Raw genomic sequence first — 24,679 nt, 5'->3', positions numbered from 1 at the left:
AATGTTTAACAATTGAGAGAAACTAAAATAAAATAACAGTACGACTCTATTTAGTCGGTTTATTATCTCGAACAGACGGTAAAACGCTTTGTTATAATATTTACATAACGCGGCTGTTAGTACAAAAGGGACGTATGTAAAAATCGTCTAATTAACAAAAGAGCATATCTTCCATTTATAATTTACTACAATACCATAAAAACATATTTCCTCTTATGTCATTTTTATTTTAAAAAACGAATGACATTATTTATAAATTGCTTTATTAATAAGTCGGTGAATGTTACTATTCGAAGTTTGAAATTGTAAATAAATTTTGACATACGACCTTTTTGTATTTAACGATAAGCGAGAGACAGAGATCGTGGGAAATGACCTTACGATAACGAATAGTTTAGATTTTTTTGACATTACACATTAACAGTTCACCGTACGGTGTTTTTTTTTTATTTCTAATTTTTTTTAATTTTCGAATAACAGTTACATATTTGAAAGTAGGTCATTATTTTTTTTTTTATTTAATAATCTATAGTTAAATTATTGATTTTCATTTCATATGTCACATCATAAAACCGGATTAATAACTTAACATATCCATTACGTATACGGTTTTTTAAAATAATATTTGGATTGATAAAGTTCGAAAAACTTACTTAGCTGTGACAAATCCGTGATCAAATCCATGTTAGGGAATTCACTATATATGTTTTTTCTTTCACTTTAAATGGGTGTTTCAACCTGTCACCCATCTCTCAACCACAATTTTTTGCACATTGAACTATCCACATACACGAAATACACATTTTAAAATAAGTTCGTCACATACTTTTCCGTATAAAGCGATTTGCAATCACACAATTAATTTCACTCAGCTAAACGTTTATACAATTATACGATGTAATTCAACACGCGCAGACGCACTGACGTTTTATTTCGATTATATTTAGATAATAACCGAGTATTTCACGCACTAAACGATTTAATTTTCGTTTAAAACACTAACACGAATATTGTGCTACTAAAAGCTTCACAAAAACATAGGCGAAACGTCATCGTATCAAACAGGTTCTGTTATTTTTTTTTTCATCGAACTACGTACCACGTGACCGATAGTTAGCAAGAAGTTCGACGAACAGCCGCTAGATGGTGTTAGTAGTATCCAATAAGCGGGACAAATTGAAAGATTTGCTTTATTATTTCCTCGATGTTTAACTAACCGTAAAAAAATTATTAATGTCGTGAATTCCATTCGACGTGATGTTAATTTTATGTTGATTGGACTGATAACATTTTGACATTTTCACTGACAACTGCTTTTTTTAATTGTTTTTTTTTTTATAATATGGTAGAAATCTGTACTATTTTCTCCTTTGTCTAGTTAAATCTGTCAAGTATTATTAAATATTTTATTCATTATTTAATCTTACAACATTGTAATTTGTTTAAATAATTAAATTAGTTTTTAGGTTGCTTGAAGTAATGTTGTAGATACATTACACTCCTTATCAAATATAAAAGCTATTACACATATGTACCAATAAAAGTTAAAATTTACATAGATTTAATTTAATTTAAATAGATTGCTTTTAAGTAGGTTTTACTTTAAAATAAAAAAATATTAAGATAAGCCGCATTGGCTCAGTAGCTAGAAGACGTGAATGTTAAACAATGATTACGAATTTAGGTCCGAGCATATACAATTAATTTTTTATCTTATTGATTCATCTTGAACATTGTGAGAAAACTTAAATGTGGCGGATTAAAATCTGCCATGCCACAGTGCAATATCGTTATCCCAGACGTTAGCCCAGCTGTGGGATATATACTTACTTTGCAATCTCTAACACAATCAAATAAGGTATCTTGGCTGACATTACATTTAATGTTCCTTACATTATTGTTGCCCACGTGATCAATCATCTCGTTAGCTAACCACGCACGTCGGTGGTAATTATTATGACGAAATTAATAAATAAATCTTTTTTTTTATTTATGACAATACTTTTTTTATAATAACGCGCCTGGATTTAGCCTCGGTTCCAATACAGGACACTAATTAATGTAACTGTTTTTTACATTTGTAAAAAAAAGTAACAGCTGGGCTAAGGTCGCCTCACCTTTTGAGGAGAAGGTTTGGAACATATTCCACCACGCTGTTCCAATTCGGTTTGGTGGAATTCACATGTGGCAGAATTTCGATGAAATTAGACACTTGCAAGTTTCCTCACGATGTTTTCCTTCACCGCCGAGCACGAGATGAATTATAAACACAATTAAGCACATATATGTAGTGGTGCTTGCCTGGGTTTGAACCCGAAGTCGTCGGTTAAGATGCACGCGTCCTTACCACTGGGCTATCTCAGCTCATAAACTAATATAATTATGTTAAGCTTAAATTTTACATTTGTATATCTGTTTATTTGAAAAGAGCAACTATGCGATTTTCTTGCCGTTTCACCTCGTTGGAGGCTCCTTTCCGAAAAATATAGCATTTAAATATCGACGTTTCAAATACACTTCATTGTAAAGTTTACTGGATTGAAATTGATTTGATTTGATTATTAATATTCTCATTTGGGTAATTGGTGTTATACGAGATGAATTATAAACACAAATTAAGCACACAAGGCCGGCAATCCCCCTGGTGTTGCAGATTTCCATGGGCGGTGGTAATCACTTTCCATCAGATGAGCCTGGTCGTTGGACCCCTGAAACATTAAAAAAAACATGAAAACCCAGTGGTTGGAACCCGGAACCATCGGTTAAGATACACGCGTTCTAACTAGGCTTGCTAACCGTACATAGTATTGTATTGTACTATATTTCGGGTCTGCGTACTATATACTGTTGAAAAAATATATAGTACGCAAAAATACTATATTTTCAACACCGACAAATGTAACAAACAAATCCTTCATTTAAATAAATAATAAGAACGCGCCTTTAAAGTATGTTTTAACTGTTGAGATGGCTTAGTCATATAACCAATTGCGCATGTACCATTTCCCTTGATGAGGTCCGCGAATATACCTGATAGGCGATAGCGACGCCATTATTTAAATATATACCTTATTTTGGAAAATACTATATTTCGATGATGAAATGTTGGCAACACTAGTTCTAACTGAGCCATCTCGGCTCTCTAACTAAATTTATTGTTGAAATATTAAGTGAAGCACTATTCAGCCGTTATTAAAAAACGTTACGCAAAAAAAATGTTTCTGCCAAAGCGACCAGTCTAATTTTATGATAATAATCTGCGGATATCTCAAACGTCAACGCAAACGCGTTGCCATGGTAACCGATATAACAAACTCGGTAACAGTTTTGACGAGGTGACTGGTGAGTGAAATATATTTTTAATCTAAATTAACAGGATTTCGCTATATTTAAAAAAAAATATTTAGAACTGTTAATTATATGAAGTACTGAAAATGTAATTGTGAAAAAAAAAATCCTTTAAATTTTTTGGTTAGATGTTTTTAGGTTATAAAAAAAGTATTAAGTTTCCATAATTTATTGAGCTATTACTTTAATTATAATAAAAAAAATATTATTTTCTTTTAATAATTCAAACAAACTAGTTCATTTTTTCCCCCAAAGAATTGGAGCTTCTAATTTGTGAAGGCTTGCTTGCTTACGAACATTCCACGCGGTTATAATAAAGTACTAAAGTTAATACCATCCAGTACATATTAATCTTTTATTTAATGTATTAATTAAAACAATAGTAACTATTAAGATACGTAGGTAGGTATACATTTTGAGTTTTCTATAAAATTTTATTAAGTATATGTATCAAAAACGTAATAGTAATTAGGTACAGTCGGGGTTAGAAAAGATCCGTCACTTTAAGATCCATTTTCGTGTGTTCAGTATGAGCGATACTCTGCTTACCGATCGAGAATGACATATTGCGTCGCCATGATTTAATGTTTAGATTCAAAAGGTACTAAAAGCTTAAAACTTGATAAAGGAATGAATTTGGAAACTGACGAAGGTTTTCTTAATCTGACTATACAAAAACTGTACAAAAAAAAAACAAGTATCGTAAGTATATATACGATACTTGTTTTTTTCCAATCTTATGATCAAGCATATTACGCCTTTTCATCTTAACGAATATTTTAAAGGCGAAAGTAAATATGCTTACAAAATATTTTCTGAAATACAAAGAAATAGGGCACCTATTACGTTAGGGACACTAGTCACTATATAGTATAAAACAAAGTCGCTTTCTCTGTCCCTATAACTTTATGCTTTAATCTTTAAAACTACGTAACGGATTTTGATGCTGTTTTTTAATAGATAGAGTGATTCGAGAGGAAGGTTTTTGTATATAATACATGGACAAAATAGTAAAGAAACACTGATAATTTTAGAATTTTGTAATGTGATGTCGTTAATAAACAAATTCTGTGGTATATTTAGTATCAGTATCGCACCCGTGCGAAGCCGGGGCGGGTTGCTAGTATAGTATAAAACAAAGTCGCTTTCTCTGCCCCTATATCCCTATGTATTTTTAAATCTTTAAAACTACGTAACGGATTTTGATGCGGGTTTTTTAAAAGATAGAGTGATTCGATAGGAAGGTTTTCGTATATAATACATGGACAATATAGTAAAGAAACACTGATAATTTTAGAAGTTAATGTGATGACGTAAATAAACAAATTCTGTAGTATATTTAGTATCAGTATTGTACCCGTGCGTAGCCGGGGCGGGTCGGTAGTAAGAATACAATTAAAGAACGTACATACATATAATATATTATTGTTTGTGTAAACTGGACTTATTCATAAACGTTAAATATTTTAGGAGCTAAGTAGACTCCAAGATGCCGGAATTAATAGAACAGATGTACTGCTCCCAGCAGATCGTAATCCCACCGAAGTTTCCGTACATCCTCAAGAGGTATTGTAAAGGTGCGTTCATTTATAAGGTTGTACTTTACCAGCTTTACCAGCTGAGTGGGTACAACCCTTGGCTCTTAAACTTTGTAAATTGTGCTTCGTGTTATGTGATTTTTTTATCAATATTATAAATGCGAAATTAAAAAGTGTCTGTAGGCATGTATGTTGCTTTTTCAAGGACGAAATGATGAGCCGATTTTGGTGAAATTTCGTATGGGCTATGGCTATGGGCTATATATATATTATTTTTTATAATAATTTTTATTCATAAATTTATCTAATTGTCAAAAAATTGTGAAGAACTTCTTAAGTGAAGACAGGCGTCGCGCAGTAGTTGAAAATTGTAGGCCTTATTTGTTAAATCTTCATATTATCAAAATCAAAATAATCTTTATTCAAGTGGGCTTTTATAAGCACTTTTGAATCGTCATTTAACAATTAAGTGAAGCTACCGGTTCGGAAAGTTGATTCTATCGAGAAGTACCGACAATAAACCCAGTAGTTACTCTTTTTCAACATTTAAAAAAATACAGTCATGTTAGTTAATACGATTATTTAAATTAGGATATATATATCAAGTAATGGAACTGTTTTTAATTGCTGATTTAAGGGTTTTTAATTATTATTTTCCATTAACAGCAGCTATAAAAACTCAGCCATACGACCTTCTCCGTTGGTCCTATGAGTACTTTACGGCGCTTGCGCAGAACCGCCCACCCCCTGTGAAGTTGAGATTGGAATACCCCATATACAGCACCGAGGGTGGCCTTACCAGAGGATGCTTGAAGGTTTTGGCTAATCAGGTACATTTATTATTAGTTATGAGCAATTTAAAATAGTCTAATAACCAGAAATCACCAACTATTTTAGTTTTAGCAAATTATAACATACAGTTAAGAGAAAAAGGCATATGGTATAAAACAATGCAGCCACAACCTTGGAATAAACCCTGGATAGATAAATGTGACCTTAGTCGCCAAGAACTTATTACGGCACAACTTCGCTCCGGACACCTTCCATTAAACTCATTTGCATATTTAATGAAAAAAGTAACAACCGCCAATTGCACCGAATGTGGTGTAATTGAAGATATCTACCATATTTTACTGGAATGTTTTCGGAGTGAGTCACTTAGACATGACATTTATTCGAATATTAAAAGCAGACTAACTATTGTGGATTGTATAAGTTTTATGGCATTTCCTGGGAGTGAGAAGCAAAATTATTATACAAATTATGTAACAAATGTTTAAGGAAATAAAAAAGTAAAAACTTGTAATATAACTAACAGAGCGACATAGTCACAAATGGTGACTAAGCTCTTAAAATAAATATAAAAAAAAAAACGTACAGTTCTTTGACGTAATAACACGTAAAGCTTATGGCCTAAAATATATGGTCGTATCCCATTTGAGGACCCATCAGCTTATGACATGTGCACTTTGTTTAAGATTTGTCGCCGTGCCAAAGTCGTCACAAACACCATAACCATACCATGAGCACCGAGAAACTTGTAATAAATTGCATATTTCAGCTGGCTGGTGTATCAGACGTGCCTCTGCCAGTCGTCCGTAAAGCGTGGGACGGTTTCTGCCTCGATCCTAACGAGCTGAGACGTATATTCTGTTTGTGTGAAGTGTATCTAAGGGAGAGTTCGGTTCCGTTCTTGCATTTCATAGCTGTTGCTGGAGGCTTGTTAACGAAGGTATGTCGTTCTTAGTTTAGTACAATTGTCGGTAGCCTTTATAATGCAATTAGATTTTCTGATATATTTGATGATTTTGTGAGCAAAACAGTTATTTTTAAAGTAAGATTGTGTTAAATTATGGTTTTGCTCATTAAATTAGAAAAGGTTTTGCATATAGATTAATAATAAATTAGATTAAAAGGTACAAGATCAGCTCAGACCACAATAAGTATTTCGATATTACATTGCATTCTTTCAAACCATTAATTTAACTGTAGTTTTATAGTTTTGACTTTCGGCAATAATGAGTAATAATAAAAAAGTTGAAAGTTTACCGAATTTTGAAGAAAGGTTTTCTTTTTGCTCCTTATATCTGACTTGGTGGTAGGGCTTTGTGCAAGCCCGTCTGGGTAGGTACCACCGCTCATCAGTTATTCTGCCGCCAAATAACAGTACTCAGTATTGTTGTGTTCCGGTTTGAAGGGTGAGTGAGCCGGTGTAACTGCAGGCACAAGGGACATAACATCTTAGTTCCCAAGGTTGATAGCACATTGAAGATGTAAGGAATAGTTAATATTTCTTACAGCGTCATTGTCTATGGGTGATGGTGACCACTTACCATGAGGTGGCCCATCTGCTCGTCCACCAACCTATACCATATAAAAAATGGAACTAATTTAAATGGAAAACAGACTGAGCACACGAAAATAGATCTTAAGGTGACGAACCTTTTCTTACCCCGACAATACAATGAGATTTAGAAAAAGGCAATCTTACAACTTTTTCTAATTAAATATATTCCTAAATTCTTAATATTGTACACGTTTAAAAATGTATGATTGTATCTCTTCTTGTATCTAGACACTCACCCACACTATGATCCTTCTCTGCGAGACTCTGACCAAGGAACCTGATGGAGGATCAGCGGCAATACCAGTCCAAGATTTCCTGGTTATGTACAAGTTCCTGGCGCGCATAGACGCTTCTAAGGACGTGAAGTATTTCAATGGATATCGGGAAGGTTATTTATGTATTGTATAGACTAATATACGTTAAACTTACAGAACCGCTTATGTACTATAGAGTGTTTTTATATATAACTTTCACAGCTCTTTGTCATTAGACAATTGAAACTGCCATGTCATTGCATTTTAAATCTGTATATCATCGAAAATATTAATTTAAATTGCATTCTTTAAAAGGCCATATTGATCTGTATTAAATTCACAATGTTCTTTATTACTTATCTGGGCTGGAATTATATGCATGTATTGCTTAAACCGCTTAGTAAAATAGCTATTTTTGTAGTTCTTATAATATAAGTATCAAATAAAATTGTTTTGGTGAGTTGTGTCCCTAAGATATAGACATATACCATCGCGGACTTTATCATAGATCTCTTTAAGGTGTATGTATGATACTGTACTATATTATTTTTATGCAGTACATTTATTACCAGCATTGCATCCGTACGAAGCCGGGACCGGTGGCTAACTATATAATAAATAAAAATTAACATGCCAATCTATCTATTTTATACATAAAAATCATCCTCATGCCCTTATCCCATATATTATTATCATTGTCTGAAAAATTATAATGTTCTTGGTATAATAATTGAATATTTTCGGTTGTGGTCCGTAGTACTTGGGTAAATTTCACATCTTTAATCTTCAGGGTCATTTCGCCTTTGTCATATAATTTATTGTATAATACGTGATGGTAACTTATTATTATTTTAAACTAGGTGAAGCACCGAAACCTGATACTCCAGTTGAGGAAGAGGAGCAACCTCAGATGATAGAAGAACAAACTGATACTGATGTAAGTATTATATTTATATACTAGCGGCACATCCTGGCTTCGCAAGGGACATACGTTTTAATTTATATAACTTTTTGTTGCTTTTTCCGACATGCTTAACAATTTTCGTTCTATTTCAACTTATTTACACAAAAACCTTAATGAATAATATACCTAAACCTTCCTTATGAATCCCTCTGTCTATTAGTGAAAGCCGCATCAAAATCCGTTCAGTAGTTTTGGAGTTTATCGCAAACGTATATACAGACAGACGCGTTCGGGGGACTTTGATTTGTATGTATATATGTATGTAGTGATAATAGGGGACAATGGGTGGGGTATACGAATTTACCCGTATGAAGTCGAGGCAGATAGCCTACTATAACAATGTATAATATATGATTTAAGAGGGTATAGTACGACAAAAATTAGATGTAGCATCGGAAAATGCAAGGGAATCAAAATCAAAATCAAAGTATACTTTATTCAAGTGGGCTTTTTCAAGCACTTTTGAATCGTCATTTAACAATTAAGTGAAGCTACCACCGGTTCGGAAAGTAGATTCTACCGCGAAGAACCAGCAAGAAACTCAGTAGTTACTCTTTTTCAACATTTAAAAATTACAGTCATGTTAGTTAATTTTTAAGTTAATACAATTATTAAATTAATATGAATGAAAATAAAACCGACTACTGCCGATTTACAGAACCAATAGAAATAGCTCCCTATCGCGCCATTCGACGCTATTCGTCGCTATAGATTCTCGCGTCAGAGAAAGCAAGTACATGTACATCGACGTGTCAAATTGACGAATATATTCGGTCATATGATATTACAAGTATATAATATGGTCTTTGTACAAATGTAATACATTTGTACAAAGACCATATTAGCATGAGAAATAAATATTGATAATTTGGGGTAGCGTACTCAATTCGGATGTGATCGGTTTTACGAATTTTGCCGATGCTACATCTAAGTTGTGTCGTACTATAATTTGACCAAGAAATTAAGTCATTTATCAAAATACTAGTAGTCGCCCGCAGCTTCGCCCACGATTCATTTGTTTGGCAGAAAAGTAGCCTATGTCCTGTCTTGGGGTTCAAGTTTGATTCATACCAAATTTCATCAAATTCGTTTCAGCGGTTTTATCGTAAAAGAGCGACAAACAGATAGAGTTACTTTCACAATTATTATATTAATATCGATAACTGGTATTATCAATAAGTCTTTGAAATCATTTTGAAATGCTTTAGAGAATTGGGAGCCTCGCAGATCTAGAATGATCAATTTCGATCGTGGATTATTATAATTATTAAAAATTGGTCTATTTACTATGTTTTTTATTTTTGTTTAATGGAGCTCGATATTTCGACATTATCTACGAATGTCTCGTTCACAAGACTGAAATTGGGTTGACTGCATTAAATGTGTGTAGTTATATAAATAACCATGTTAATTTAAAATCTTTTATTTGATCTTGGATAGTAAGAAACAAATTTGTGGGCTCAAACTCAGGGTGTTATGTTTAAGAAAGTTGTTTTGTACGACACAACTTGGATGTAGCATCGGCAAAATTCGTAAAACCGATCACATCCGAATGAAGTACTATCATTTCTTATGTGAAATGAACTTTACACAAAAGTAATAACTTGTAATATCGTATGATCTAATATATATCTAGCGATGAATAGCATCGAATGGCGCGGGAGCTGTTTCTATTGGATTTATATTACATGTAAGTTGTGTCGTACTATGCGTTGATATATAGGATGAATTATGTTCCTTATATATAATGGAAGTGATGAGTTACGTTCGAAATTCAAAATCTTCAATGTGTGTAACCTAAGCACTAGCGCGCACTGGTGATTTTAGTCACGGTGACTGTTTCGTCAATCTTGTCAAGTCCGTGAATATGTACAGATGCAGACACAAATGTCACCCAATTGTCACTTTGTAACGTGCGCGCACCTCCATACATATTCATGGACTCGAGAGAGACGAAACAGTCGCCGTGGCACAATTTACCAGTGCGCGCTAGTTCTAAAGCCAGTTTTCTATACTAAGTTACTTACTCCAAGCTGCTTATTTTATTTTTTATTTATGGAACAGGTAGGTGCATGAGCAAATGAGTCATCTGATGGTACATATTGTAGTTATCACCAGTCATAGACAAGGATGCTGTAAGAAATGTTGACCAAGGTTGGTAGTGAATTGCCAATGCACAACCAAACTTGGATGCTTGGGTCCTAAAATGTTATGTCTCTTGTGTCTGTTGTTACCCTAGCTCACTCATCCTTGGAATTGGAACGCAAAAACAACTGACTATTTTTGTTTAGCGGAACAATATCTGATAATGGGTGGTAGGTACTTAGATGGTCTTGAACAAAGCCCTACCATCAAGATTATATACGTAATCACGTAAAAACTATCCAATTATTTATTCCTAGTCGATGTTAGAAGACTATTGGCAAGACTCGAAGAATCTTCAGAAGTTGAATCTAATAAACGATCACGTGTCCCAATCGGCGAGATTGAGTGGCAAACTGAACATGCCAATTATTGGCAAGATCAAACGTTCACCCTCCGTCGAGAGAGCGGGTCAGATAGAAATGGAGAACTATTTAAGAGAGAGAAAAGGTTATTTAGTAAATGACAATCTTTGGTCGTAGGAAAATGTTTTTCAGACCGTGTATTTGCCAGACATAAGTAATAGTCCCAACTATAAACATTGTTTGTATGTATGTACATATCTATTTATAGTACAATTCAATGGCAGGAGGAGGAACGCTATACTATTTATTTATTTATTTAGGTATTTATTTTATGGAATAGGTTGGCGGACGAGCGTATGAGCCACCTGATGGTAAGTGGTCATCATCACCCATAGACAATGACGTAGTAAGAATTAATATTAACTATTCCTTACATCGTCAATGCATCACCAACCTTGGGAACTAAGATGTTATGTCCCTCGTGCCTGTAGTTACACTGGCACTGCACCCTTCAAAGCGGAACACAACAATACTGCGTACTGTTGCTTAGCGGTAGAATATCTGATGAGTGAGTGGTACCTACCTAGGCGGGCTTGCACAAAGCCCTACCACCAAGAGACTACACTATTCAGATTTACGTTTACTATACGTTTTACTAATAGTTCTGCTGTTTTGTACACTACAGACAGTACTTGATTAACATTACTTTATTTGTAATTGAAGTCTATTCTACTTAACTACTTATATTTGCTTTAATGCTACTTCCAAAATTTAGATATCTAACTACTAAAACGATATTCAAAATTAATTTTTGTACTAATTACAAAAATAGTTAAGACCCGTTTAAATATTTATATCATACTAGTAGTCGCCTGCAGTTTCTCCGCGTTTTAAATTGTTCTTTGTCATGTGTTAGGCAAAAAGGAGGCTAAGTCCTTTCTTGAAGTCCAAGTTTGCTTCATACCGAATTTCGTGAAAGAACGACAGACAGACAGAGTTATTTTCACATATATAATGTTAATATAGTTAAATATACTAAAATATATTTCAGGAAGAGCTGCGCCAAGCGAGGCAGTTGAAGTTAGTCCAATACATTTAATGACTTTGGATAATATATACTTTTATTTAGCGTATATAGAATTAAATTACAATATATATAATATATTTATATACAGTCTGCTTAGGAGAAGTTTATTAAGAACTTTCTAGAAACTTAACTAAATAAATATTAAAGGGGTTGTGACTCTCGGTTTTGCCCGCGTTTTAAGGGTTGATAGCTGACTCTCATAACTGAACATTTGGCAAAAGAAATCTAAGTTCCTCTTGACTTTTTCTTAAGCCTGTGTTCTTCCTTGGACATCAAATTGACTTGGTACCAAATTTTATCAAAATTGGTTCAATGGACAGATAGTTAGAGTTAGTATTTCTTGCTTGTACATTGTACTGATAAATGTTTTACTACGAGAGAAAAACGAATCTTGTTACTAAGGAATTTACGTAGAAGTTTTTTCTGAAAATTATTCTTATATGAATTCCTATATAAATATATTCGTTTAAAGTAGGTTTCATTGTCCTTTCTTGATTACTTCATGCAATTTCATCAATGTTTTTTTTTGGAATAGGTTGGCGGTGGCATATGGGCCACCTGATGGTAAGTGGTCACCATCACCCATAGACAATGACGCTGTAAGAAATATTAACTATTCCTTACATCGTCAATGCGCCACCAAACTTGTGAACTGAGATGCTATGTCCCTTGTGCCTGTAGTTGCACTGGCTCACTCACCCTTCAAACCGGAACATAACAATACTGCGTACTGTTGTTTGGCGGTAGAATATCTGATGAGTGGGTGGTACCTACCCTGGCGCGCTTGCACAAAGCCCTACAACCAAATTCGGCTAAGTGATACACACAACCATTATATTAGTAGCGTCGCGTTTATAATAGTGTAGATAGTTTTAGAATGATTGTCTTTACTTTAGTTATCAATTTAGAATTTGATAGTATTAACTTCGCTACAAAATGACGTAAGTATATTGTACTTACGTCACTTCCGTTTGTACACTCTTATTTAAAATTAAATTGATGTTTGGGTATAGTATTATATAGATATTAGCAAAAGTGACTTGGGCGCCAATTCTATTGACAAATTGTCATTTTATCGTAATCGAATCGAAATCGTTTTTCTGTTCACTAACACATCGATCCAGTTACGGTTCGGTCGAAGATAATTCGCAATATATATTAAATCAAATCAAATCAAAATAAACTTTATTCAAGCAGGCTTTTACAAGCACTTTTGAATCGTCATTTTACAATTAAGTGAAGCTACCACCGGTTCGGAAAGTAGATTCTACCGAGAAGAACCGCCAAGAAACTCAGTAGTTACTCTTTTCAACATTTAAAAATACAAAGTCATGTTAGTTAATAAAATTATTTAAATTAATATATCCTGCCTGGAAGTCAACAGGTATTAATTCCATACTTTTTTATCATCTACAAAATCTTGTATCGAATAATATGCCTTTTTTAACAATTTATTTTTTATAATCGATTGGAATTTACGAAAAGGCAAAGTTAAAATGTCTGCGGAATTATATTATATAATAGAAACGGAGTCGGACACTTGGCGTATGTATAATGAATAAGTATATTGAAAATGATTTATAAATATAAATATAAATCATTTTCAATATCAAATCAATCGTTGAATTTGATTCGTAATAGAATTAGGAACGTATTAGAATCGCTATATGTAAGAATTGAGCTCCATTGTTGTTATCATTTGATTTTTGATTATATTAGTATTGTAGTTTGTATATATGTTTATAAAGATGCAATAAAGTAAAAAATGCCATGTCATGAAAGTATCACTACCAAAATAAAACTAGTTATTACGGGTAGGTCTACCCGTGACCACGAACGCTGTAAAGTGCTCGAAACGTCGGGATGCCAAAAATAATTAATTTACGCGATTCAAATCCGTTATAACTAGTTTTATTTCTAAATAAATAAATAATAAATTTAAGACAACATTAAGTATCACTACCACTTTTAATAATTTTTATAATAGATATCTTCAATAATTAATTATATTAATTACAGAAAAAGCTTCGTGAATTGAGTGGCGCGAAAATCAACGCAGATGAAACAGCACCAAGTAAGTATATAGTACAAATATTGTAGAGATTTCAATCAAGACCATCACGGTCTCGCTTATTGGAAGCTGATTACATTCGTTTGATAAGATATACTAGATAAACCTATGTTTGTTCTAGCTTAAGTTTTTATTATTATTTAGGAGTGTTTTGCTTTTTCCGACCGACTTCAAAACGGAGGAGGTTATCAATTCGTCTGTATTTTTTTCACCGGCTCCAAATATAACAATAACTATAACTACGTTATATAATCGTAAATCGACTTTTAAGTAGTCTAATATTTTTCATTTCATTTCACCTAGGAGGACTCTAAAAAAGTATGTTAAATATTATGCAATTATTTTTATTACTTTTTAGTGCATTTTTATTTGTTTTAAGATAGTGTTTTGTTTGAAGTCGGTTTTTCTCGTTGTTAAAATTTGTATTTATATTTAATTCAATGGTACTGTAAATGTTTCTAGTGGTGTATCACACTGCACTGGTCCGTGTACTTTTATAACATAAGTGTTTTTGTGAATATGCCGATGGTGTTTCAAATAAATAAATAAATAAATAAGATGGTAGATGCTTTTACGTATAAAAAAGACTGAGTCATTCCTTAATTAAGGATAATATTTTATTATTATAATATACCAAATTTTGTCAAACTCAGTTGAAGATTTTAGTTTTGAAAGCGTAACAGAGAGATAGATAAAGTTACTTTCCGTTAAATAATATAATTATAGATGTTTTCAACTATAGTTGAAAGTTGAAATGTTTAGTTCAGCTAACCAATGGATTTGTCTCCTTACATGTATTTTCACGTAAGTTTTGGTCCTGTATATAGGTAACTTAAATGAATTGATATCGATAATGTGTAACGGCTGAGATGGCCCAGTGGTTAGAACGCGTGCATCTTAACCGATGATTTCGGGTTCAAACCTAGGCAAGTACCATTATATATATGGTGAAGGAAAACATCGTGAGGCAACCTGCATGTGTCTAATTTCATCGAAATTCTGCCACATGTGCATTCCACCACGCATTGGATCAGCGTGGCGAAATATGTTTCAAACCCTCTCCTTAAAGGGAGAGGAGGCCTTAGCCCAGCATTGGGAAATTTACAGGCTGTTATTACTTTTACTTTTTTTACTTTAATGTGTCACGGAGCACAGTTTTTGAATAAACGTCACGTAACGGGTTACGGCGCTTATGTGTCTGGCGTCTCTTTCTATTACGCATACGACAACGATAGGCAGGTTCTTCCTCGCTCACTCTAACCCAAAGCGCTAGCCGTATTTAGGATTTTGGACAAAAAATACAAGTGCGTCTCGGCGAGACGAGACCGAGACGCACATAGTTTTTTGTTTTGTATCTATATCTAACACGTGCAAACTAACTCTTAGGATTTATAATATACTAGCGACCCGCCCTGGCTTCACACGGGTGCAATGATATTCCAATATCATTGCAAACTCAACAAACAAACGTCAAACAATCGTGTTTCTTTACTATATTGTCCATGTATTTTATACAAAAACCTTCCTTTCGAATCACAAATCCATGTATCTATTAAAAAAAACCGCATCGAAATCCGTTGTGTAATATAAAAGATCTAAGCATAGATGGGGACAGAAACATGTCCATTTGACAATTCAAAAAATATCAATATTTTTTATAATTACCCAATTTTGAATAATAAACCTAAAGTAATTATGATATTGATTATTTATTAGTAGTTATTTTTAGCAATTACAAATAATTGTTAAAGAACTTTTACAACCCATGAGAAACCTTACTAAAGTTTATTTCATTAATTGTTTTCGTGAAATTTAGGTGAACCCAAAACGAAAGATAAATTCGAGAAGAAAAAAGAAGGGATCGAAATTATTGTGACAGATGAAAACGACGAGGAGATACCGTTAGAGATATATGGTTATTTTCTTCTATTAATATAACATAGTACATAGTATGTTTATATATTAAATATTTCTGTAACTGGTTCGTTAATTTCTGCCTCGTTAGACGTAGATTGTCGTCCTGGGTTCAAAGTTAGAATCGAAAGAAATATTGGACGTTTTCCATCGAAAATTTTTCAAGAGTGTGGTACATTCCCTTGCCTCGGACAGCACGTTAAGCCGACAAGGTCCTATGGATTATGAGAGTGAGCAGTGACGGCGTAAGGCGTGGGTGGTGTGGACCATTCGCGGTGAGAAAGGGCCTCGCTCTCGAGATTTGAAAAAACAAGGGCTTTGCAAATTCTTGCCCACATTAAGATCCAATCTTGCGCCGCAACTGGTAACAAACAGCCACTGCCTCGTGAGAGTGAGCAGTGGCGGCGTAAGGCGTGGGCGGTGTGGACCACTTGCAGTGAGAAAGGGCCTCGCGACCGAAATTTGAAAAAACAAGGGCTTTGCAAACTCTAGCCCACATTAAGATCCTATCTCGCGCCACTGGTAACAAACAGCCTCGGTGCATAAATTGGGATCAGAGTACTGAAAAAACAAGGGCCTCGCAAAATGTATCTTGCCCACATTAAGATTCGATCTTACGCCGCTACTGAGAGTGAGGGTATAGAAAGCGCTTTTGTGTGTGCTTGCACATATTGTCACTTTAATATGTGGTGCGTAGTTGTTATAAACGAAATCTGAGGACGACATTATAGCTACCATAAGTTGGTACATTAGTCATACAATATATGTATATTATAGAAACAGCATAACATCGAAAAAGTCTTCATGAAAAGTCCACTACAAATTTTTGTGGTGATTAATTTATATATAAACAAACAGTCTTTTCCATTTATAATATAAGTAGTTAGGAGTCTGCTTTGGTTGAAATAATTTTTAGTTATCATAAAATTATAGGTGAACCAAAACAAGTAATCACTGATGATGAAACTGAAGACGGTGATATATTAGGTGGGGAAGAAGTTAAAGAAGAGGAAAATGTAGAGGTCGATGAGAAAGAGAAGATAAGACAGTTTGTTGATGAAGTAAAATATACTTTATGCTATAGTAGTTAAGGTTGAAATATTAACAAAGTGTTAGTAACACTTTATGTTCATATAATCTTCTTTTGAAATTATAGATGTTAAGGCTTTAACACGTTCAATGAAAGAGTTCCTCCTCGTATGTGCTTCCCTTGCGGTGCGGCTAAGAGAAACATAGATTTCTCTGTCGCGCACAGGCCGTAACATATATTTGATGAATTGTAAGAAAGCGACAAATATATTTATATGATGCCTTTAGAGAAGAGAATGCTGTGGCGTACCTACTTTAATATGAGGTCTCTTGACAACGTACAGCATTGAAGAATTAAAATTCAATCACATTACATCGAGTTTTAGTTGATTAAACGTTACGGGGTCTAATGAGCTCCGTACGGATATCATGATAGTTTTCATACGAGGTCTTAAACGTTCCGCATGGATGGAAAAATTAATATTGAGTATAATTAAGACTTTAAAAACAAATGTATTTACTCTTTTGAATCCAAGATACTAATATCCGTGTAGGGTATACAGCCTCCTGTATACTTTCATTTAGTTAATAGCTGGGTCAAGTTTGTTGTAGATGGTTAATTGAATTAAAAAAGTATTAGTATGTTTTGACGACCTCCGTGCTCGAGTAGTGTGTACATTGGTTTACATGGGTACGCCGTCTCGGGTTCGATTCCCTGACGAGTCGATGTAGAAAAAGTTCATTAGTTTTCTATGTCGTCTTGGCTCTGGGTGTTTGTGGTGCCGTCGTTACTTCTGATATTCCATAACACAAATGCTTAGCTACTTACATTGGGATCAGAGTAATGTATGTGATGTTGTACAATGTAATGTATCATATACTTGAGCAGACAAATGTTAACAGACGTGGAAAATAACACCTCTGACCTTTTAACTTGGAGCACAATAATTAGGTAAAAAATAAGTATTGCTCTTTGGCTTAGGATGAGAAGGTTGTAACTAATAAGAAGGGTTTGAACAATTACCTACCTATCTGACTAATTATAGTGTATCAATGTTGAGACTATATAGACCCCCCCCCCCCGGGTTCGTCCACTTTTTAGTGGGTTCGTTGTCATATATTAGGCAAAAAAGTAGCCCATGTTCTTCCGTGGACTTGAAGTTTATTTAATACCAAATTTCATCAATTTCGGTTCATTGGTTTGGTAGTGAATATTGCGACAGATAGACAAACAGACTGAGTTACTTTTGCGTTTATAATATTAAGTATAGAAGTATATATCTTAATTAGTGTTTTGAAGAACGAAAAAGACGTCGGGAAGATTTGGAACGTACGTTCGAAGAGATTGCAGAAATCGTGGATCGATTCAATTCGGCTAATTATGATCTAGGTTAGAATTCAGCAGTTGTTTATCTAGAATAGTACAATAAATATTTTGGGGATGACATGGTCCAGTAGTTAGAGAAAGTATATTTGAACTGATGATTGTGGGTTCAAAAACCACTGAATTGTCATGTTCATAATTTGTGTTTGTAATTCATCTCGAGCTCAGTGGAATGAAAACATCGTGAGGAAACCCGCATGTGCCTAATTTCAACGAAATTCTGCCACATGTGTACTTCACCAAACACCATTGGAACAGTTGGAATGTGTTCTAAACCTTCTTCTCAAAAGAAGAGGTGGTCTTGAAAGGCTGATGTTGTTGTTGTAAATTAGTGTGATTATCTATCTGTCATCTATTTTTCTAAAGTATTTAACTAACTTTTAATTCCTCTCCTATCTTTGAATAAGTTTAAACATTGTTATGTTAAATATAGAGACATAGCGTTGATACTACAAGTGTTCGATATTTGAAATCAAAATCAAAATTTACTTTATTCAAGTAGGCTTTTACAAGCACTTTTGATTCGTCTTTTAACAACTACATTGAAGCTACCACCGGTTCGGAAAGTAGATTCTACCGAGTACTCTTTTTCAATATACAAAATTACAGTCGTGTTAGTTACAATTATATATGTACGTACTATATCCTGCCTGGAAGTCAACAAGAATTAATTCAAAGCTTTTTTTATCGTCTGTATAATCTTGTATTGAATAATATGCCTTTTTCAAAGGCAAAGTTAGAAATGTCTGTGGAATTTTAATATAGAAACGGATACCTTGAAGGAGAAGGATTTTTTTGATGGACTTTTTTACGATGATTTTGAAATGAATTTGATTTCGTTTTCAGGTATGGTCGCTGGTAGACAGATGTCGACAACGAGCGGCGAATTCGTAGTTGCTCATATCGAAAAAGATATCATGGATTACATAAATGAACAAATTGCAATATTACCTGATCCGGACTTGAAGAGAAAGAAGGTAAGGTTTTATTCCCTTTTTTATTACAAATACTTTCCAACTGAGACCTATTGGAGCGAAATTAATATTGTGGTCTCATCAAAGTGTGAAATTACTTTATATTTAATTTTGTTTCAGGCTAAGCCTGAGGAGGTGGCCATGGTGAGGGAAATTCTGGACAACTTTCTCGATGAGAATATGGATGTGATCATACCTGAAATGGAAGAAGTCGAAGAAGAGGAACAGGCGATACCGGAAGTAAGACTTCTCTTAAAATAAACAAAAATGTCAACCTCTTGTTTTTATTTGTAAATTACAAAAAAATTCACAAATTCATATTTGTTATAAGAAATAACTTTTGTTTATAACCACTGTCATTAACGTCAATTTTTTTAACAGTTCAATAAAACAAGTAGTGTTTGAAGCAGAGTAGGCATTAAGCTCATTCCTCAACCTTTTGTATTCGTTAAGGTCCGCTCAATCAGATCTATTGGGTTTCAAAATTTTTGACAGTAGAAATCGTAAACTACTAATGGTTGTTAAAGTTATTCATTCAATATTTACCATGTTTTTTATTATTGTTCGGTGGAGCTCGATCGAGACTTGTCTCGTGAACAGTAATGTTGAAATATCATATCATATCATATCATAACATGGTAAATATCCCGAAATGAATAACTTTAATAATAAAAATAAACATTTTAATTTAAAATCTTATATACTAATGGTTGGATCGAGAATGTACTTTAACGATATGTAGACCATAGTATTGAAGTTATTCAGCACGGGAGGCAGGAGACTCCAAACGTCGGCGCCCTCTCAAATTTAACAATCCCAATTCTGGTTCGTCGCTCCATGGTGCATGCCCGTAACGCCGGCACTTATTTTAACTCCAACCTTGCGATATAACACTCACTATCTCAGCAAAGAAGCTATATCCTTAAGAAAATAGATCTCGCATTGTCAGTTTGCCTTCACATTTCCAAAACCGATTCTATAATCATTCAGATTTAGATTTGTATTTGTTCAATAATCTTAATATACATTTTAGATTACCGTTGTATACGCGGTACCAGGCATCGGGTCTCCAGTTGAAGAGGATTTGATCGAAGAATTCGAAGAATACGCTCTGGATGTGTGCAAGTTACAAGCTGATGTTATTATGCCAAGGAATATTCGACATTTTCTGTGTCCGCCTTTGGAAAAGTAAGTATTTCTGTTCCGCTGTCCGATCTGTATTTAATATCAGAGACTCCTGCTTTTATTGAAGTAGGCACACTTATGTTTGCGTCACAGTATATTAACAACAATGCTTTATATTCAACAATACGTATTATGGTAACAAGATTTAGAGATAAGCTAACGACGCCAAGTATCCGCTTTCCATGATAAAATAGTCATTCGTAGGGCAAAGTATTCATTTATGTAATAAAATTCCGCAGATATTTTTACTTTGCCAAAATCAAAATAAACTTTATTCAAGTGGGCTTTAAGAAGCACCTTTGAATCGTCATTTAACAATTAAGTGAAGGTACCACCGGTTCGGAAAGTAGATTCTACCGAGAAAAAACCGTCAAGAAACTCAGTAGTTACTCTTTTTCAACATTTAAAAAATACAATCATATTAGTTAAATACAAATATATGTGTATGTAATGGATACTGCCTGGAAGTCAACAGGTATTAATTCCAAGCTTTTTTATTATCTACATTCAATCTTGTATCGAATGCCAATTCATAAATTCAAATAGTTTGCTAAAAATCATTAATAAATATGGCATAACATTCAACACAGGATTATACAGGTGATAAAGAGCGAGGTAGTACTTGTTGACTTTCAGGCAGGGTATATCATGTAATTGTATTTAACTTACATAACTTCGTATCTTAAATATTTTACTGCTACTGAGGTTTTTCTTTTAAAAAACCATTTGACTATATTATATTGTGATTTATGTGTAAAGCATTAATTTGGGGACCTGCACCAAGATTCGTAAACCATAAAGTGAGAGAGTACACGGCTAACAAGCTAAAACAGGATTACATTTTTTTACGTACCAATTTACCAAAATTTTCAGATTTCACATGAAATATATCGATACGAATAATTTTCTCTACTTAACTATTAAAAACTGTGTTAACATTGCTAAACTTTATCTAAATCTAATGGTTTATCGAGATAGTTATCAGTTATACAGGGTTATTGGTAATTCGACGTATATCCGTTAGGAGGTGATAGGGGTGACTATTTGCAATAATTTTAACCCCCATATGCATTATCCAAAAGTGAACCATTTTAGAGTTATCGCGTTTTTTAGCTTTTTTCAAAATTTGTTACCAATAATCCTGTAAAATAATCGGTATCAATCAAACGTAACAGTTGTTGGAAAACATCAGATCTTCTATCCTGTAAAAAAAGGTAAGTTACAAGATTCAGCGCCAAAAGTTTGCAGAATATTACTCAATGTACTATGAGTTTGTGTAAAGTTAGTACAAGTACATCTTCCATGTGGGGTTATCTCCTTAGGGTCTTCAGGGCAAAATTAGCCTGATTTAAAAATATTCGATTGTACCTATGTCAACCTCTTCCATCCCATACTTTATACGACACAATGGCCGTAACATCTTAGATATGGTGAATGGCAAAATGACTAAGTAATACATTGCAAATTTGAAGGTATGTAGAATTTGATTTTGGATTTGGACTAAAAGGATAGATCAGCCTTTGCTCCATCCTTACATTTTTTTATGGAAAAGGTTGGCGACGAGCATATGGGCCACCTGATGGTGAAAGTGAAAGAAATATTAACTATTCCTTACGTCGTCAATGCACCACCAACCTTGGGAACTAAGATGTTATGTCTCTTGTGCCTGTAGTTACACTGGATCATTCGCCCTTCAAACCGGAACACAAAAATACTGAGTACTGTTGTTTGGCGGTAGAATAACTGATGAGTGCGTGGACTCAAATGAAATCTGGTGTTATATATAATACGTGATTTTATAAATGTCTTAAATATATTGTAGGTATGACGAACCAAAGTACGAAGGCCATCAGATGAAAAAAGAAGAAGTGGCAATGGGCGGAGTTATCACAGAATAAAGATGAAACTCTTTTTACGTACTCTATGGTATATTGAAGCGTTAAGAGACTTCGATTAAATCCTTAAACTCTTTTGCCATATCCTCTATCAACACAAACTTAACACTTATTCGGAAAAAGGGGGTATTTGAAATTTTTATGCCCCCTAAAGAAAATGTTTTATTAACAATCATGAAATATATAATAACGTTTTTATCTTTATAATATTTTATAGCACAAACGCACATTTGTTAAATGAAGTTATGAATAAATTATTGAAAATTTATTTTTGTTTAATTTATTTATTGTCAAGTCATTTTGATCAATTTCTGCTACCAAAAATGTAGCCAACGGCTCAGGTCATATTGACGGGTGCCCGGAAAGATATGCTAAGAGTACCATGGGGTTTCCTTACGAGATTGTAACACTAAGAACTGCTGACTGACTCCTTACGCTAAAATAGCTATCGTCTTATTTTTAATCAGTATCCCAAAAACAAATTTCATGTCTCCAACTTAAAAAAATGACGGACAACCATACCAACTTTCAACACATTAATTCACCCCTTTAGGGATAGAATATCCAAAAACGCTGAAATAGGTATCCATTTATATTTAATCAATATCCCAAAAATGAAATTTCATGTTTCTAACTTTAAATATGACGGAATTCAATACAAACATTTAACCCCTTAGGGGTACAATTTCCACAATTCCTTTCTTAGTGGGTGTCTACTTAATAAACTGGTCCTACTTACCAATTTTCAAGTCCCTAACTTTAATACTTTACGCTCGGCGCTGATAAGTCAGCCAGTCAGTACTTGTTATTTTATATAGATAGAAGATATAAAAGGAACCGGAGTAAGTGTCTGCCATTGAAGTTCTGATTATCTTTTAAGATATCAAAAGGGCAAACTTGCTGCGTTTTGTAAGTCGATTTTTATGCTTTTCGACTCCATGACACGCTCAAAGGAATCCTCGATTGGAATAGTTAGCCTCCATTTCACCAACAGCAGGTGAAGCAGTTGGAGTCGAGAGGGCCCAGTGGTTAGAACACGTGCATCTTAACCGATGATTGCGGGTTCAAACCCAGGCAAGCACCGATGTTTCGTGTGCTTAATTTGTCTTTATAATTCATCTTGTGCTCAGCGGTGAAGGAAAACATCATGAGGAAACCTGCATGTGATATATTTCATAGAAATTCTGCCACATGTGTATTCCACCAACCCGCATTGGAACAGCGTGCTGGAATATGTTCCAAACCTTCTCCTCAAAGGGAGAGGAGGCCTTTAGCCCAGCAGTGGGAATTTTCAGGCTGTTGTTGTAGGCGAAGCAGTATACCTGACAGTAATATGGAGCTTGCTACTATAACGTAAGTCTGCCGATCACTGGCTCTCAATCTATTAGGTGATTTTTTCCTAACAGTTTCAGTTTTACAACCAGTACCAGTTCTTAATAATCTGATCTTTCAAAGGATCGCTAGTGTAATTTCAGTAGTTGGTTTCAATCTTCAAGAAAAGAGCGTACTCCTTTCTCAAAGGCCGGCAACGCACCTGCAAGCCCCCTGGTGTTGCAGATGTCCATGGGTGGTGGTAGTCATTTTCCATCAGGTGAGCCTCCTGCTCGTTTGCCACCAATGTCATAAAAAAGTGGCCAAAATAATATTATCGTTTTACAATGATGCTCCAATCTCTCTATCTTTTGTTTAAATGCCCCGCTATCGTCCAATTGTTTTCTAATGACAGCTCAATCATATTTAAAATGAGAAATAGTGTAACATGCCAGTATTAAATGCTATACCATATAAAATAATATTAATTACAGTTTTACAAATTATTGATCAATTAATTACAATTATAATGGTATATAATAAAGTTAATTCAATAGCCCCTGTTATATTCATAATATGCAATAATAATGTGATGTAAATTATGATATAGAATTAAACAACACAAAACAGTATACCGGCTAGGTTTACTTTTGTAACACTAGTTTTCTTGCGCATCATGCTTGATGGAAGAATGAATATTTTCACATTTTAGAATCACAGGACCATATTACTAGCATAGCAAACTCCAGCTTGTTTGTTGTTGCTAAGAATTAATATATTAGCATAATAATCAATTGATTTCAAACAAATAAAAAGTTTTTTTTTTATAATAATATTGTAGCAATGGAACCCAGCTGTTATGTCATGATATGACAACAGATAAAAAAAAATATAATATTAGTAAGATCATTTTAACCCTAAATATTTTATT

At 33.9% G+C, this 24,679-nt stretch overlaps 1 protein-coding gene across 1 annotated transcript; it reads left to right on the top strand.

The window, feature by feature from the left end:
- Positions 1–4,671: 4,671 nt before the first annotated feature.
- LOC124541861 lies at positions 4,672–22,673 on the top strand. Its single transcript, XM_047119770.1, has 13 exons — positions 4,672–4,925; positions 5,553–5,716; positions 6,448–6,618; positions 7,462–7,621; positions 8,348–8,424; positions 10,854–11,043; positions 15,873–15,971; positions 16,904–17,031; positions 18,290–18,389; positions 19,230–19,360; positions 19,478–19,597; positions 20,391–20,545; positions 22,365–22,673. Exons 1-13 carry the CDS (start codon positions 4,838–4,840, stop codon positions 22,438–22,440), a joined length of 1,659 nt encoding a protein of 552 aa, XP_046975726.1. The 5' UTR covers positions 4,672–4,837; the 3' UTR covers positions 22,441–22,673.
- Positions 22,674–24,679: the final 2,006 nt, after the last annotated feature.

Source organism: Vanessa cardui, chromosome 29 (assembly GCF_905220365.1).
Source record: "Vanessa cardui chromosome 29, ilVanCard2.1, whole genome shotgun sequence".
Lineage (NCBI taxonomy): Eukaryota > Metazoa > Arthropoda > Insecta > Lepidoptera > Nymphalidae > Vanessa > Vanessa cardui.
This window is presented reverse-complemented; position numbering and strand designations above follow the sequence as displayed.